The sequence below is a fragment of the Daktulosphaira vitifoliae genome, unplaced genomic scaffold (assembly GCF_025091365.1).
Source record: "Daktulosphaira vitifoliae isolate Bord-2020 unplaced genomic scaffold, ASM2509136v1 Scaffold_3, whole genome shotgun sequence".
NCBI classification, from domain to species: Eukaryota; Metazoa; Arthropoda; class Insecta; order Hemiptera; family Phylloxeridae; genus Daktulosphaira; species Daktulosphaira vitifoliae.
Genome location: NW_026099574.1, coordinates 20,859,541 through 20,879,431, shown reverse-complemented (window position 1 = coordinate 20,879,431; position 19,891 = coordinate 20,859,541). Strand labels below are relative to the sequence as shown.

The following is a 19,891-nucleotide window of genomic DNA, read 5'->3' as shown; positions in this document are numbered from 1 at the left end:
AATATTTTTTAAATTATTTATAGATTATTAATCATTTTTAATTGTTGATATTATATAATTATTGACTAAATTTACAGATTAAATCATACTTAGATATACGCTGTATTTGAATTCAGTGAAACTAAATAGTATTGTGAAAGTAATTAATTTCAGAGTACATAACAATATTGTATAATGCTATACAATTTAAACTCGTTAATACTTTGTGATTAGATACCTATCTTCAAGGTATTTAAAGTATTGATACGTACCACATTGTTTGGAATTAAAAAAATAAAACAACATTTATATATGTTATTCTATTTTTTTTAACTTTAACTCAAACTGTGTAATACAGACCGTATTAAATAAAGAAGCATTGTTAAAAATATAAAATTATATATAGTCCAAGTTTATAAAATATAGCAGAAATTTAGCTTTAAAAAGATCTTATATATTATAGAAAATATTTAAAATTTCATACTTTTATAGCCTTATTTTTGAAAATAAAAATATATACGAGTAATTTTGCTTCAGAGTAGAATCAGATTACATGATAATTCTTTTCTTTTTCCAACCCAGAAATTGTATGCAATTAGAAATGGATTAATATTATTATTCCACTATATCGAAAGAGTGATAGTTCATAATTACATAGTACATAAACATACTCATTTTTGTTATGTGGTGTAATACTTTATCATAAATATATACTCATTTTATGAGTAAAAAAATATTATTTACTAGATAAGATACATGACAAAACATATCCATTATTTAATCCCAGCCTTACAATTAAAATTATTTTATATTAAATTATATCATGTTTAACAAAAAAATATATTTTTACTTTCTTTGTTTTAATTGCTCAATTAGAGAACAATAAAATAAATACGTAAAAATTGCAAAATTTAGAAGAAAGATTTTATTTAAGGTAAAAATAAATTAACTAATTATTAAAATTAAATAATTATAAACTATAACTCGATTCACAATTTATTTATTTTGTATGATTTATTAATAAATATTTTATTTTAATATTTATAAGTTAAGAATAGTACCTCTCAATTTTTCGTTAAATAACTATTTTTTCATGAAAATGAACAAATTAAAATTGTATTTACTTTTATAAAAAAGTAAATATCAAGTTTTTTGTAAAAAAAAATTATTTCTAAATGTATATATTAGGGGTAATTTTCCAAACTTAAATGACAACCTTTTATTACATTCTAATATTAAATAGTGAATTGACGAAATACATTTTTGATTGGTCGATGGGGTAATGGAGTAATGTTCTGCAATACTTTATTTTTACCGTAAATCATTGATAAAAGTTCTACGTTACGTACCCTACTAGTCAATAATTAAAAATGATTTTAAATCAAAAAGCTAATGATATAAAACTGGTTTTTAATCTGTCAACATTTTATTTATACCGTTTTTCATTTTATAGAAAAAAAAAATACCATTAAGTTTTCAAAAAATATCCTCAAACACAACCATAAGAAATAATTTTTTCTTACAATTAACATGATATTTACAATAGATCATAATAATTAATAATATTTTTATTAAAAAAACATTATTTAACGAAAATATGTGAGAATGTATCTTTAATTAATTATATTGTATAATAAAACTCAATTAATCAAGTCATCAAAACTTGTAAATTGGAAATGTAAATTAAGATAGAAATGGAGTGTAAATTTTTTAAAACATGTAAATAAAAAACATTGAAGAATCAAGAATAATACAGTAGATAAAACTTAACGTTTTAGGAAAATTAATTGATCCAAATTCAAAAGTTACAAGTATTAAATTGATATAGTGCTTACAGATTAAATGTTGGAGATCAATTCAAGTTTATTCTTGAGACTTAAATAGGTAAAAATAAAATTGGAGAGCTAAAACAGTTGATTAAAACTTTAAAGATGTCTTACATAAATAAGTCTACGATAGTTATTAAATGGGAAAAACATATCGCGTCTTGAATAAAGAACACTTTTGTTGTATTTTTACTTGAAGCTTAGCTTATACTTCTCACTATATTCTAAGCACGTTTAGAGCTTTTTCTGCAATGTCACACAAATTAAGAGATCACGACCTTCTAGAAATGGTCAAATTTGTGATACCATAGTATTCTTGTAATGCGTTTAACATTTTTAACACAATATTCCCAGCTTTATTGCCAAAATACCTAATTAATGAAATTAATAATGTTTATTGTTGAGAATAGTTTTAAAATAAAATAACAAAATAGTTCCACTCATCAAGATGTCAAAAGTAATAAGAAAAAATATTATAAAACTTAATTTTTAATAAAAAAGTTTTTTAACAGTTGTAAAAACAAATTTTAAATTATCAAAATAACTTATTACCGAAACTTAGAACATCAAGTAATTGATGTTGAATATCATTGAAGTTGTATTTTAATACAAAAATATTTAATAGTAGCTTCGATGAAAAGCTGTGAAGGTGAAATTTACTATTATGTGATTTTTTTTGTCTGTTACCACTTATTCTCAGCTCTCACCAAACCAATTTCCTTTAACGATACGCGAAAAGATCACAAATCGTAACTAATCGAAAATATTATCCTCAAAAATAAAAAATTTTTTCTCATTTCCGTAGATGGAGTAAATCTCAAAAAAATTTCAAATTTTCGACATTTTATCAATTTTTTTTACTTAAAACTGCCATAACTTTTTAAAATTGACCAAATCAATATGATTTTTTTTATAGATTCAGGAGGTATTTACCTATTATTTTGACAAATTTTATCCTTTCCCTGCCCATAGGGAGAGATTCAAAATAACAACTTTTTCACAAAAAATTAATTTTTTTGAACTTAACTTTTGAAAATGTTCAGGAAATACTGACACTTTTATATATATCTTAAATTAAAGCATTTGTAATATACTTTAATACGAAAAAAAAATTTTGGACTTTATTTTGTTTTCATGGTGAAAACAAACATCAAAGTTAATAATTAAAAATACGATTTTTGTAAAAAATTACAATATTAAATTATTATATATCAATTTCATACTATATTTAATTGTTATGATAAATATTTATTCATATATTACACTTATAAATTATAAAACTTTTAATTAGTATATAAATAAGGAAATAGGAGATCATGTTGCTTTTAGAATAATCCACTAATATTTTAAAATTAAACACTATCTATAGATTTGCATCGAAATGTTTCTTATGATGGTGATTATAGTCACTGTCAGATATTATCTAAACTTGTCCCAACTATGACACTTCCATACTGTGCTACTGTTTTTAATTAAGAAAAAATATGTAATGAAATAATTTTTCAAAGTAAGAAGTATTTGCTAAAAAATAATTTTGCAAAACGCTTATTTAATTATTCATTAAAGTTTAAAAAAAATGTTTATAAACTTATAAATCATACAACTTTTAATTAGGATATAAATAAGGAAATAGGAAATCATGTTGCTTTTAGAATAATCCAACAATTTTTAAAATTAAACATCATCTACAGATTTGCATTGAAGCGTTTTTTATGATAGTGATTTTAATTCTTGTGAAAGTATTAAAGACTAAAATTCTCAAAAATATTTGACAGATTAAAATGCAAAACGTATGCTTTTTATCAACTTTGAGTTAAGTATCTTATTGTAATTTAAATACAGCATCAAATGGCATGATTATTTTTTATCTAGTATCAATTTTTTTATAAAAAAAATTAAGTTAAAAAGAACAATTGTTCCCAAAACTTACCTTTTCGATTTTAAAAATTCCTTTATCTCAAAAAATTATATATTGAAAATAATACGTTTTGCATTATAATCCCTCAATTTATGATAGTCGTTCATAGTATACACATTATATCACATTCTCTCTAACCCCCTTTTGTACTATCTCTCTATTATTCATCTGCTGGGTTTATATGTGGTAATAAAGTGTGCTACAACGCTAAAATACAATCTACCGGTAAAATTAGCCTCGGCTTTTGACGGGCACGATAATCGAAAACAGTAACATTCATCCCTTACAAGAGCGCTGTCTACTCTTGTTGCTTTACAAATATCATTCTCTAGTGTAGACATCCACAAAGTTAATTCAACAAAAACTTTATAAGAAATAAGTTAATATAAAATAAAACATCGTTCTTTGCGTACAATGCTAAAATATTGTGGAATTTATTGTGTAATTATTTTTTACAAGTACTGTCGTAAGTATTTTATTTATACAATTATAATAATATATTTTATTTTATATATTTCGTATATGTTTGAGCAATCAAATTTGAAAAACCTAGCACAGTGGGGTCGTGGCACAGAGATACACCCAGAGAAAAATCTCGATCTATATAATAAATTCATTGTTCAATTTGATAAATATATCATTACTATTGAATCAATGATATATTTATCAATATGATATTCTTTTTTCTTGTCTTGAACAATAATTATTTATAAGAATAGTTATTTTGTTCGTATTAATAAAACATTATCATAAACCCTTGATAAAATTTTTCTTTCAATTTTGATTGAGGTTTTTCTTTGGGTGTAGGTGGTAGAAGTATAGATAGTATCTGACAGGGATTAAAATCACTAAATATCATAAAAAACTTCAATGCAAATCTGTTAAAATTCATAATTTGTATATTTTTAATTTTACAATTTTTATGACTAAAAATTTCACTCGAATATTAAATGATTGTTAAATTATTTTTACAACGTAAAAAAAAGCAACGTTACGTTTTTGCTTTGACTACCAATATACACACAGAATAATCACCAGGAAACACACATATATATATTAATATTTAAGTAAACTTAAATTTGATATTGTTTAGAAGTTGTCAGACTTATTGGAACATTTCTTAAAGTCAAGTTAAAAAAAAATTGTCATGTATCGCTGGTCTCTATTAAACCCTTCCTGTACTAAGGTTTTTAATCAAATTTTTATAAATAAAACACCAAAAGTAAGCTTATTATTTGTAGTATATTTTATTGAAATTTTATTAAAATCACTGTAGTTTTGAAAAAGTTATGGCAAAATGACAAAAGTGACGAATATTTACAGAAATTTTGCTATTTTTGTATTTACTGACAAATAACTCAAAAAAATAATATCGTCGACTTGTTTATCATTTTTTCATCATTAAGTACTGTTCATAACCTTTAATTTATTATATGTTAAAATTCGTTAGATCTTTCAAAACATTTTCAAAAATCGAAAATAATGTTTTTTTTCTTGAAAAATAGCGATTTTTTTTTTAATTTTACATAGAGATTAATTATCAGGATTTTTTTTAATATTGTAGTAAACTACAAAAGCTTTAATTTGATATCAATTATAAATTGTCAGACTCTGAAATATTTTTAAAAATTTAGTTGAAAAAAATTAACATTCGTTAATTTGCGTAAATAGGTAGTCTCTTTTAAACCCTTCCTGCACTTAGGTTTTTCACTTGATTTTATGAAGGAGCATAATCAAAAAAAAAATTCGTGTCTTTAATATTATAATTAATTAATTATTAATATTATAATTTTAAAACTGAATTATTTTTCTTCTTTTACATATTTAGTTATAATGTGTAGTGTTAAATCGAGGTTGTAACACAATCCAAGTGTACAGTATTGATGTCGTAGTTAATACATAAGTACATTGAAAGTTAAACTGATGAATTACATTTTTATTTTTGGTTAGATTGAAATTTCCTGTATAGTAATACTATTAGTCATAGTTATCTAAAATAAATAAATTATTTTTTTTTCATGTACGAGTTTACTTCGAAAGAACTCATATAAAATAACAACTTAACATTAATATAATTTATATGATTTAAAGACTAAACTGTTGATAAATAATACAACCAATAGTACTTTAATGTGTTCTTTTAATTGTTCTGAGATCCAGGATCAATTACATCTATTTTTCTCCACATAAATGTAATTAACTGTTATAAACTTAGCAATGTATTACGTATATTACATATTAACTACAGAAGCTGACTGAAGGAGTGTGTTAAGTAAAGTGTCATCACTAGACCCTAAGTGATGCACCGAGTAAAATAACGTAAAAAAACTAATAATAAACTTTAAAAAATTTTTTTGAGAATAAAACCTGGGTCTTCAAAGTGTCACACAAGAACTGATTAAGTTCTCTCATATTAATAAGGAAAAATTATGCATGAGAATTCTTATAAAAAAAAGTTATATAATATATATATATATATAATATTTGTTTTATTTATTAACGCTTTAACATCGAAGGTCTAGAGCTGTCTAAAAAAGAATTACAATAAAATGATAATATTCATCAGAATAAACAATCTTACATTTTTTTGTAAATCAGATGAATTACATTAATTTTTTAAAGATATTTATATGATTTATCTATTGTACTTCGTTCAATACTTCTTCCTAAGTAAAAAGAATGTTGAATAATGCACGTTCATTGATGTATTTGCGATATTCTTGAGTTTTGTGAGTTGCAGATAAAAAGTTCTTTATAAAATGAGTTTGTGTGTAAATTTAACGTGGTCAATGTTTAACTATGTGTCAGTTTGAATCAAATTAATGATTTACGATTTCTGTAATATTTACAAATCAAGGAATCTGTTAGTTCCTATAGTAACTTTTTAAATTTATTAAGAGAAATTTTAAAGTCATAAAAGCTTGTAAAAATCTTTTATAAATTTTATAACTTGTCGATGGAGAAATGCTTTTAATAAAATAAGAAATTTATTATTAAATAATGTCAACGATTTTGAATTTTTATTTCAACAAAAATAAGTTTATCTTTTAGTTTATGTCTTCATAGTATTATTTATTATTTTCATAGCATTGTATTATTATAATAATAGCATTATATAGTATTATTATATTTATATCATTGAAAGCTTCTTAAATTTTAAAAATGCATAAAAAAATTATTATAAATATTATTTTACATTCAATATTTCATCCAAATAATAATAAAAAAGTTCAAAATAAAATATTTACTACTTCGAGAATATTATTTTTAAACAATAAGTGTTGTTTACAAAGAAATTAATGTCAATGTTACAACAAAGTAAATCGTGTTTGTTTTAAGAGGTAATAACAATTTAAAAGATTTAATATTATAATTAATAGCAGTTTAAAACGTTATTTGACGAAAAAAATTTAGTACACAATTCAAGTATTTCATATCTACCAAGTAATTGGTTTTTTGTTTAATTGAGCAAACTATACAGAATTTTTTCAAGTAAAGATTATAGTTACTATATAGTAAATGTATAATATTTAATTACTATATTTGTTTTATAAATATTTTGTAAATTAAAAATAATGTTACATATTTTGTTCAACAAGTTTTGTAATTTAAAATTTAAAATCAGGGTAAGTTAATTTATGAAAGGTCGACAATAAAATAGCCAAAATTGAGATTTAAAACAACGTCATATTTAATTAAACCTGATTTATAATTATATAAACTTAATACTTTAGATTTAAAAAGCAATTGTAATTCAAACCCTGCAAAATACGCGCAAATATTTTTTTAATTTCAATGAGTATTTTTATTGATTTTATAAAATAACAGCATGGATAAGTACATTACAATAAGTAAGTACAATGCATATTGTAAATGTTAATTTTGATTTAAATCCAAGTTGATTTTCTTTTTTACATACATATTTTTATTTATACTTATAAAACTTTTAATCCATACAAAGAAAATTATAAAGTTCTTAATTTTATATACTTGTTATCTAATCTTATTAGATTAGGTCAAATTTGTGGGATTACAATATTTCTTAATTTATTATTGGGGAAGGAGACGTCGTTTGTAATCCCTTAATATATATCTAACTTTGGACGAAGGGACATATAAGCGTATTGTATAACAATGGAAAATGTAAATGACTTAATTGCTCATACAATGTAGGATTGTGAGGTGTCATAATAAATAAATGAAATTTGTCCAACCCGTAAATAATTTTCGGATCTGTGCTTGAGACAATTATACGCACTGTACCATATTAAAGAGTTTAAAATTACACCATTATGTATTTAAATTAAAAATATCTAGAATTCTACATTTGATGTTTCTAATTTATCATAACAACAATTCACTGATATTTCAGAATGTTTGTATAAAGAACTGACAGTAAGCTGTCAAAAATAGCATTCTTACCCTAACGTGAATTACACATAAATTCAATTATTGTCTCTAAAGCTGGAAAAATTCTCATCATTATCAAATCCTTTGTAAATGTTTAAAGTACACTTAATTAAATATCATAATACACTATAAAATATTAAAAGAGAAATTTAGAAGTAAAAATTAAGAAACTCTTCATATGAATCAAAATAAATAAATGTAGATAATTTTAAGATATATTTTTAATAAAAATAATTTGTGTAATACTTGAATATTTTTGATCTAATATCTTTTTGTTACATTAAACCATGCTATGGAGTAATAAACTGTGGCGATTCTTGGGATAATTTTAGGGGAGTATTTAGTAAATATTGCCGACTAGTTCCGTCAAATAAGTTCCAAACTTTAGGCTATTAAATATCTATTATCATTTTATTTGCATCAGCTACGACTAAAATGATCTACAGCAATAGTAAATAGTCTACTAGTACTGTTATAAAACATAATATATTTAATCACCAAAATTAAGTAATGAAATCTTTAAAATAATTAACTGTCCTGAGTAACCTATTTGGCAATACATTATTGAGTAAAAAATTCTAAAATTTATTCCAAAATGCTGACTATTGATGACTTTGATGATCGTTTGGGTACTATTTTACTCTTCTATATAAATCTATATGGAGATTCTATAAACGTCAAAAAATAAAAATTAAAAATAATAGGACCTGACTATATTTACATTTTTTTTGAACGGAAATGGTAGTAAAAAATTGTAAAACATTAAATAAAAAAATTTTAAATAAATCAAGTTTATTAAACTATAGAATAAACCGTAAGATACTCAATAAGTTCTGTAAATAATACGTTTTTTTTAGTATTTATTTATAAACAAGTGGATAATTAAGTCATAAATACAATATTTTTTTTTGTTCTAAACTGTTCTATAAATTTCGTAATAAATTTGATATATCAATAAAAATAAACATATCAATATTTTTAAAGAATATAAATCTAAAAATTAATTAATTAACTCTACAACATATAAATTCTAACAATTTTTAGTTTAAAAAAAATATTTATACATTCTTTAAAAATCTTATCAAAAATGGTGATATATATATATATATTTGTTTTTAGAATATACAAAATATGTTATCAAAATCGTTTCACTATAAAAAAAAACCATTATAACCATGAAATGATTTTCTTTCAAAATTATATAATAAAAAATAAATAGTTAAGTAGTTAAATAATTATTCATTACGGTATTTTATTTTTTAATTCAACCATTTTTTAGTGGTAAAAAGTAATTTTAAAACATTTAGTTATGACAAGTCACAAACAATTAAGGTAGTCTAATCCAACCTAACATTTTTAACCCGACGTCAATGTTGTACTTATAGCTAATCTCTACACATATAATCTACTAATAAGGATAAACAAAATATGTTCATCTCAGTAAAACAATATAACAAATTATTTTTAAAATAAATTATTCAAAATCATGAACAAAAAAATATTAAAAGTAATTGAAATAACAGTGTCTGTTTTGTAAATAAATAACTAAAAAATAAAATTACTTTAAAATACAAATTACATCAGTTCTTACAGTTGGTATAATCTACACACTACTAAATCCTACAAAATTTCATTACTTTTACTGTAAATAAGATTTTTGTGATTGTTTTCGATAGAAAATAAATAATAAATTTATATCTCTAACACTATAATTCGCAAAATAAGAATTAAAATTAATACTTCAATAACATTATAGATTTAATTTTTGTAACAATTAACGAAGACAGATTTTTATAGATGCGAAGCTGAGAAGGTATTCATTTTACCATGAGATTTTTATTATTATTTTTTGCATCTGTCACTCCTTTTTCTCAGCTCTCACTGGACCATTTTTCTCAATGATACGTCAAAAGATCACAAATCATATCCAAAATAACACCTTTTCACAAAAAATTAATTTTTTTGAACTTAACTTTTGAAAATGTTCAGGAAATACTGACACTTTTATATATATCTTAAATTAAAGCATTTGTAATATACTTTAATACGAAAAAAAAATTTTGGACTTTATTTTGTTTTCATGGTGAAAACAAACATCAAAGTTAATAATTAAAAATACGATTTTTGTAAAAAATTACAATATTAAATTATTATATATCAATTTCATACTATATTTAATTGTTATGATAAATATTTATTCATATATTACACTTATAAATTATAAAACTTTTAATTAGTATATAAATAAGGAAATAGGAGATCATGTTGCTTTTAGAATAATCCACTAATATTTTAAAATTAAACACTATCTATAGATTTGCATCGAAATGTTTCTTTTGATGGTGATTATAGTCACTGTCAGATATTATCTAAACTTGTCCCAACTATGGCACTTTCATACTGTGCTACCGTTTTTAATTAAAAAATAATATGTATTGAAATAATTTATCAAGGTAAGAGATATTTGTTAAAAAATAATTTTGCAAAACGCTTATTTAATTATTCATTATAATTTTTTCAGATTTTATAAAAAGTTAAAAATATCATAGCAATTAACTAATTGTGGTTTAATTCGGTGTCTCATAAATATTATTTTGTATCAACTATAATAGTTCAATTTCATCTAAATTACATTTTTATCTTTAATTATATTCATAAAAAATGAAAATAACAGTTTCCCAACTATTTATCTCAAGTAAAAAATGAAATACACAATAGTTTTTAATAGCTATATTTTCACAGTTTTATTTTAAGTCAGTGTTATTTATATTTCATCTCAATAAATAATTAATTTAAATACAACAATATCAAAAACCATAATTTTGCTTGACGCAAAATTTTTGTAACTAGTTATTTCAAATTCTATAATAGAATTTCTATTATTAAAAAATATTTACTCATTACATTTATTTGCAATGAGGAGAAATTACAAAGTGTAGATTACACTTAAACAGATTTTTTATTTATCTCATATCAAAAATAGCTTTTCCTAAAATGTTATCTTATCATATTCAATTATTTATATATTAGATAAATACTTTAAATTAAAAGTGTCATATTTTTGCTTGAATAGGCTTATACAGTCCAATTATATCCAGATGTAGAAAAAATAACATTATTATAAAATTGAGGTTTTAAGGTTAAATGCCAAGCAAATCAATAAAATACAGATAATATTTATGAGCCTAAACATATTTTTTGATCCTCCCGAGCTAAATCCCCACGCTCGCCAATATAGAAAGTATTCATCTATAAATAAAATTTAACATTAAAAAAACTAAAATAAATATTTTAAATATATTATATTGATACTATAAATTTTAATTTTTTCTAAAAAAAACTTCGGATTTACTATTAATATTCATTATTATTAAAAAAATAACATGAACTGCAATATTTCCTTATCATCTAAAAACATTAACAGTGAACATATTTTGATTAGAAAAACCTATTAAATTAGTAACGTTTTTATTAAATAAAAAAGTTTTATTTGATTTTAACATTTTAATTTAAAAAAATTTTAAAAGTATTTATTGAATGTACTTGATTTTTTTTTTATAATATTTTACACACTACTCAAAAAAGAAAAAAACAGAAAAAATTTCATACTTGTATATTCAGTTTTAATCGAGGTTGTTAAAAAATATGTATAAAACATAAATTATAAATTTAAATTCACGTCTCTTATCAGAGAAACAATGTATAGCAACTATTCTGAAGAAATCAAAGTGATTGATCTATGTTGGTAAATAGATAAAATTAACCTAACAATTTTCTCAATGTTCATGATAAATATAATTGATAATTACATGGATTACATTATACATAGATGGATATTACATATACAAATTATTTAAGAAAACAACATTTAGATTTGAAAAAAAAAATTGTATTCTAAGGAGATTCGATAGCATTTGATTAATAATCTGGGACCTACAGACAGATTATTAGGATTAAAAAAATTTTAAATTTTATTAAATTAGTAACGTTTTTATTAAATAAAAAAGTTTTATTTGATTTTAACATTTTAATTTAAAAAAATTTTAAAAGTATTTATTGAATGTACTTGATTTTTTTTTTATAATATTTTACACACTACTCAAAAAAGAAAAAAACAGAAAAAATTTCATACTTGTATATTCAGTTTTAATCGAGGTTGTTAAAAAATATGTATAAAACATAAATTATAAATTTAAATTCACGTCTCTTATCAGAGAAACAATGTATAGCAACTATTCTGAAGAAATCAAAGTGATTGATCTATGTTGGTAAATAGATAAAATTAACCTAACAATTTTCTCAATGTTCATGATAAATATAATTGATAATTACATGGATTACATTATACATAGATGGATATTACATATACAAATTATTTAAGAAAACAACATTTAGATTTGAAAAAAAAAATTGTATTCTAAGGAGATTCGATAGCATTTGATTAATAATCTGGGACCTACAGACAGATTATTAGGATTAAAAAAATTTTAAATTTTATTAAATTAGTAACGTTTTTATTAAATAAAAAAGTTTTATTTGATTTTAACATTTTAATTTAAAAAAATTTTAAAAGTATTTATTGAATGTACTTGATTTTTTTTTTATAATATTTTACACACTACTCAAAAAAGAAAAAAACAGAAAAAATTTCATACTTGTATATTCAGTTTTAATCGAGGTTGTTAAAAAATATGTATAAAACATAAATTATAAATTTAAAACGTCCCGTAAGGCCAATGTAATATTTGAAATTTTTGGTGTTTTAAAAAAGCAATAATTAAAAACGTAACAACCTTGGTTTTAACGTTTTCAATATTTTTTTATAAATCGAATATAAATTCTTTGTATATTAAATGTATTGCCTATTTTACTACAGTATATAATTAAGATTAAAGTAATATTTTTAAATGTTAAATAATTTATTCCAAGTTGTAAATGTTTTGTTTTTTAGATGGCGAAGTTTTAAATTTAGAAAATAATTTCCCATGCAAAAATAGTCTGGAAACATGTTTAGGACATGTTTCTTATATAGTCGACAACTCAGGACTGAATGGTATACCTAAATCAAAGAGTGATATTGACGTAGTTTGCAAGTAATAACAAATTATTATTAAGCAATAATAATAATACACTTCTAAACATTATTTTTTATAATAATATTAATTAATAAAAATAATAATGCTTTACTTAAAAAAAAATTAATATTAGAGTATTTTTGACATTTAATATGTAATTTCAAATAATTATATTAATATTTAATAGTTTTTTATCTATTACCTTGTGATTATTTTTTTAATTTTTAAATAATTGAATTTTCAAAAATACTTTTGTTATTATTAAAAACGTTTACTCAATTTAAATTATATTTAACTACTATTTTTAAAAAATATTTTTACTACAACAGAAAAAATATGATTCATTTATTAGAAACGAACTATTTATTTATTTCATTTCAATAGTTCTAATAATGTCGCAAAAATTTTGTGTATTATATTAAGTAAAATATATACATTAATATAATATATTAATGTAAATATATTATATAGTAGTATCAAATATATTATTATAGCGTTTCAAATTATTAAAAAATAACCATGCGGTTAGTTTATGTTTAGATTAAATTACATTTAAGCATTTTATTTGTTTTCTACATTCAATTAAATATTAATTATTTATTAACTTATGTAAATAGATTAATTTTTTAAAAACAGTCTGAACTAAAAATTATAAAAAAGGAGGTAAAAATATATTAACATCTTACCACCAACTTAACATAAACAAATCGTATAATAGTAAAATAATAAAATATATACTTACCAGGAGAGGAGTAACATTATCCGAACATTAATTTAAGGACAGTCCTACTTTAATCAATCACCAAACACTTGAATGTTGGTAAGAAGGAAGAATAGGAAATTGCTCTAAAAATAATTATCGTTCCTGAATTAAATATCTAAAATTATTCTCTCCGTGTTTATATTGTAAAAAATAACGTACCTACTTAATACATATTCCAATTATTTTTTTACATAAAATGAGTTTTTTTTATTCACCAATTGATAAATATTATTCCCCAAATACGTTTATGTGATATTATTGTAATTTTTGTCACAATTTGAGATAAACTTTTTTTTATTTTTAAATCTTAATTCATTCTGTTATTAAATAGAACATAAATAAATTAAATACATTCACATTTTTAAAACATTGTTTTATTACCCTCAGAGTAGTTTCTTTTTTCCTTCAATTGTTCCAAAAAATTGGTATAAGAAAATTAAGAAAAACAAACAAAGTATTTTATACATTACAAAAAATTCAAATATAAATAAATTTCAATAATCATTTAATATTTCGACAGCTATAATTGTATAAAATTATTAAAACACAACCACTAATTAATTTTTATGAAATAAAAAATAATAATAATAATAATTTTAATGATTTAAGATTTATTTAAGATTTAAGGTTGAAGTGGAGTGAAGCGTCTGGCGTCTTATGCGATAAAAGAATTCCAATGAGGCTAAAAGATAAATTCTATAAGACTGTAGTGAGGCCAGTTGTGGTGTATGGTTCAGAGTGTTGGGCGGTTGATAAGAAATCAGAGCAAAGAATGAGTGTAGCAGAGATGAGAATGCTTAGATGGATGAATGGAGTGAATAGAAAAGATAGAATAAGGAACGAGCATATAAGAGGGAGTATAGGTGTAGCGTCAACCGTGGATAAGATGAGAGAAAATAGGCTTAGATGGTTTAGTCATGTTATGAAGAGAGATATAGAAATGAATGTGGAAGGAAGAAGAGGTAGAGGAAGACCAAAAAAAAAGATGGAGGGATGCTATTGAATGATCGATATGAGAACAGCTGATGTGAGCGTAGATGATGTGGGAGGTCGTGTCAAGTGGAAGTTTAAGATAAGGGTGACCGACCCAAAGTAGTTGGGATTAAGGCAAGGAAGAAGAAGATTTTTTAAGTGCATATTGTAATTGCTTCACTTGGTTTCTTACTTGTTCAATTTTGTAAATAAATAAAATTGAATAAATATTTACATAATTGAATGTAATTACTTTTTATTTTACTTTTAAAAATTTGAGAACACTAATATATGATAATGATTTTGAATGAACTAATATTATGTAATATTATCCATGAAAAGTTGCCTCAACCAATAATGCATAATAAATAATGAAAAAAAAAGTCTTCTCTTGTATCTACTATTTGTATTAAAAATAACGAAAAAACCTATAAAATTTCCTGTTTAAAAATCTTAATATATGAATAAAACTATATAATAATAAATTACGATTAAAAAATGTTTATTTAAGTCCTGAATGATTCATATATCGTTAACTAATGAATTCTAAAATATTTTGACCCAATCGAGGCAGTTTTTAAAAAAGTATAGAGTAATAGTATTAAGATCATAGGCATCAAACTTATGAAAAAAAAAATTAAATTATATACTATATGTTTTGCCATCATAAATATTAGGAACAGACTTAAATCTAACCATATTATATTGTAAGATTATAAATTATTATAGAGAATTAAAATTTGATATTTTTAGAGGTTTCAAAATTGGAATGAAGTGTCTTGATGATTATTCAAGACAGTGTTTAACAGAAGAACAGAAAAACCTTATTAATGATCATATTATGGGTGCCAAATACACTTTCAAATTTTTATGCGATGATATCAAATTTCAAAATGGTAAATTTATTATTAGTTATAAGATATAAAAGAAAGGTGAGCACAACATTCCCTATTTCGTTATGTCCAAAAATCAATGTATATTAATATTTTTTGATGAATTTTACGGAAAAACTCGTTATTATATTTTGAAATCTATAAACATTTTTATAAAACTTGTTCTATTATTTTTACCTATTGATTTTTATTATACTTGTGATTGTATGGTATTTCATTGAAAAATGAGTAAGGGCAACTAAAGACAAAGTAAAATTTTTATAATTCAAAAAGTTGTACATTTACTTAATTTAATAGATTTTAGCAATTTAAATTTTCTCGGGACAATATTTCGTAATTTATTGAAGTGTTTTCTCTATTATATAATTTAATATATAACTATAACTTTTTTAAATTAAACGTCATACATAATTTAGGTGTCAATATGATTTTACCAAAATTATATATCGTTAAAAAGTACTCAATGAACCCATACCTTTTCGTTTCATAATGGCAATCACTTAAGATAATTAAGTTTCAAATATAATTTAAAATTCTAAATAAATTCGTTACAAAAATTATTTCTAAAAGTACTCTGCTTAGTGACAAATAATAAAAACCTTTTTATAGGTATAGAATGTAGCTGGCACATTTTAAAATTTACAATAATAAAATCAATACCTTTATTTTAGAGGCGCTGCAGTTGTTTTGGTTTTATAAACAACCATTTATAGAAGTATAGATAGTATAATATTATTTAACGTTATAAAAATAATTTATAAATCATAATTACCTTTACAATCATTGATCAAAAATCGATGTGCAAGGCACACGGACTCTGGTTATACTTACATCGAAAGAGTGAGTAGAGGAGATACTCGCACATACAGCCTTTAGCTATAAGCCTTCAGCTTATTAGTTGTGGCATTGTTTACAATGATTATTTTACTCAAAATAATTTTTTTTAACGTCTTAAATATTTCTTAATCAAAAATTGACCAGTAAAAAATAAATTTAAAATGTTTTCTTTTTTTTCTCCATTAATAATAATCAAATAGTTATTTTATAAACACATAAAATTTATGTATATTAACTTACTTCTTTAAATATTCTTATAATTTCTAACCACTTGTAAAAACATGTCAATGTTGAAACATTGAAATAAAAAATAATATAGTTCTTAACAATGATGTTAAAAATATGAAGTATATCAATCAACTTAATAAGAGCTTCCCCCTGAAATATTAATTTAAAAAGTATCATGTTTCGAATATTAAAATGGAAAGTCCTTTGATGTAAAAAAATTTGTTATACGACAGTCTACCAAAAAAAATAAAAAAACAGGATCAACACGTTATAGGAGTACAAATAAGTTCAAATATAAGTTAGTGGAACATTAAACCTAAATACCCTAATTGATACTAGTACGATAATTGCTATTTATAAATCTAGGTTACACAATACTTTTCTCCAACAATACTTCTTTATCATGAAAGAATCTTTTGTGCATCATCTTAATATAACATAACACTAATTTAATATCTTATTACAGATTATTTAAAATACACCGACTGTTACCGAGTAATAAATTCTGATTGGGATGAATGTACAACCAAATTCACGTCTCTTATCAGAGAAACAATGTATAGCAACTATTCTGAAGAAATCAAAGTGATTGATCTATGTTGGTAAATAGATAAAATTAACCTAACGATTTTCTCAATGTTCATGATAAATGTAATTGATAATTACATGGATTACATTATACATAGATGGATATTACATATACCAATTATTTAAGAAAACAACATTTAGATTTGAAAAAAAAATTGTATTCTAAGGAGATTCGATAGCATTTGATTAATAATCTGGGACCTACAGACAGATTATTAGGATTAAAAAAATTTAAAATTTTATTAAATTAGTAACGTTTTTATTAAATAAAAAAGTTTTATTTGATTTTAACATTTTAATTTAAAAAAATTTTAAAAGTATTTATTGAATGTACTTGATTTTTTTTTTATAATATTATAAAGATTATTAGGATTAAAAAAATTTTAAAAACAAAATTAAAGTTTTGTAATTAATTTTAAGTGCAAATTAAAATAAATAGTCAAATGTTTTTTTGAATAATGGACGAAAAGTATAATAGTAAATAATACATACTAAGCTTTTAATATAATCAATAGTTTAGCATTGTGAAAGTTCATTACAAAAAAGTATACAATGAAAAAAAAAGTTAAATGGAAATTACGACAGATAGTGGAGATGGCTTTATTATCCAACCTACGCTCTTATACGAACGTATTATGCTCGTATTTATGATCATATTGTATAAAATCTAAACCAGTACTGTTGCTAGGTCCTGGCAAACCTATTAAGTGTTATATAAAGTAAAGCCGTTCTTTTTCAATATTTTACAAGGGTGCGAATAAGTATAAACTTATTTTGTATACCACTGGTAACTTGACATGTATCTAGGGGGATTAATAACCCTTTGAAAAATTTCAAATTTTCAATTTAGATATTAAGTAAAATTTATAGTGTTGAGAAGCTGAAAAAACATTTTTTACCCTTCCCCTCCCAATTGAAATTTCTGCTACGATTAAATATTAACTACGATTCCCAGCTACAAAGATATTAATTTTACGTAGAAGTTTATTTTTATTTTATCTGTCTTATTAATAGTCTACTTCTACTGCACTAATGTTTACAATTAATACATCAAATAGTATCAAATTATATTTACCTAAAAAATGTTACTACATTTTTTTTTATTAGTGAAAATATCACAAATAATGCTTTAAACTAAAGCATATGCAATGTAATTTAAGTTAAAAAAATATTTTGTCAATTGGTCTTTTATAATCCTTCTATGTTTTTCTATAAAAAAATTAAAAATAATAATTTTCTAAGTATATATACTTATACTTATAAACAAAAAGACGTGAAACCTCGCCAATTTGCAATGATAACAGTTTCAAGCGATGGCACTGTTCTGAATAAATAAATTTATTATTTTTATACAAATTAAGATTCAATGGCGGCAATTAAAATATTTAATTTATTTGTAAATATAACTTTAATACATTGCTTTAAAATTTATAAATTTGTGTTATTTTAGCTTCGATGCGAAGCTGAGAAGATATTAATTTTACTATGATGTGTGTTTTTTTTTTTTTTTTTATGTCTGTTGCCACTTTTTCTCAGCTCTCACTGGACCGATTTCTTTCAAAAATACGTCAAAATATCACAAATCGTATCTAGTTGAAGACATTACCCTTCAAAATTGAAAAAATTTCCCTCGTTCCCCGTAAATGGGGGAAACCTCCAAAAAAATTACGAATTTAAAAATCGCTAATTTTCGAAATTTTTTCAATTTTTTTTCTTAAAACTTCCATAACTTTTTGAAAAATCAACAAATCAACATAATTTTTTTTTATACTAAAACCTTAGATATCTACCTTTCATTTGATATCAGTTTTTTGAAAATCTATCGCTTAACCTGTTCATTGGGGGAGATTTAAAATGGCAACTTTTTTTCTTTTAAAAATTCTTTCAACTTAATTTTTGAAAATGTTCCGGAAATACTGCGTCCTTCAAACATATATCAAATTAAAGCTTATTTTATGTACTACAAAATGAAAAAAAAAAATTTGTCCCGACACTTTATCTTCTGCATGTAAACGGTTGCCGTAGTTAAAAAAACACTATTTTTGTGTTAAAATTTTCGATTTTNAAATTTGTCCCGACACTTTATCTTCTGTATGTAAACGGTTGTCGTAGTTAAAAAAAACGCTATATTGTGTTAAAATTTTCGATTTTCGATTTTAAATTTTCAACTTAAAAGTGCTATAACTTTTCGAAAAATGTAATTATCAGCACAAATTTTTTTTTCTAAATAAATTATAAATACATCTTTCATTTGACATACTTTTTATTACAATTGGACAATTTTCCCATATATAGGGGGCGTTCAAAACTTGAAATATTGTGTAAAAAATATAATTTTTTCAACTTAACTTTTGAAAGTGTTCCGGAAATACTGCGTCCTTTAAACATATATCAAATTAAAG

General features: G+C 22.4%; 1 protein-coding gene across 2 annotated transcripts in view; it reads left to right on the top strand.

Annotated features, from left to right (window-relative positions):
• The first annotated feature begins 4,001 nt into the window (after positions 1 to 4,001).
• LOC126902494 (uncharacterized) overlaps positions 4,002 to 19,891 on the top strand; it is a 30,856-nt gene continuing 14,966 nt past the window's right edge. Inside the window, exons 1-4 of one of the 2 annotated variants that reach the window (XM_050679843.1) lie at positions 4,002 to 4,189; positions 13,085 to 13,226; positions 15,697 to 15,839; positions 17,368 to 17,499. In XM_050679843.1, coding sequence (XP_050535800.1) covers positions 4,138 to 4,189; positions 13,085 to 13,226; positions 15,697 to 15,839; positions 17,368 to 17,499 — 469 coding nt within the window. In that variant the 5' untranslated portion in view covers positions 4,002 to 4,137. Of the gene's footprint in view, positions 4,190 to 13,084; positions 13,227 to 15,696; positions 15,840 to 17,367; positions 17,504 to 19,891 lie in introns of both variants that reach the window. The other variant, XM_050679842.1, reaches the window with a different exon arrangement.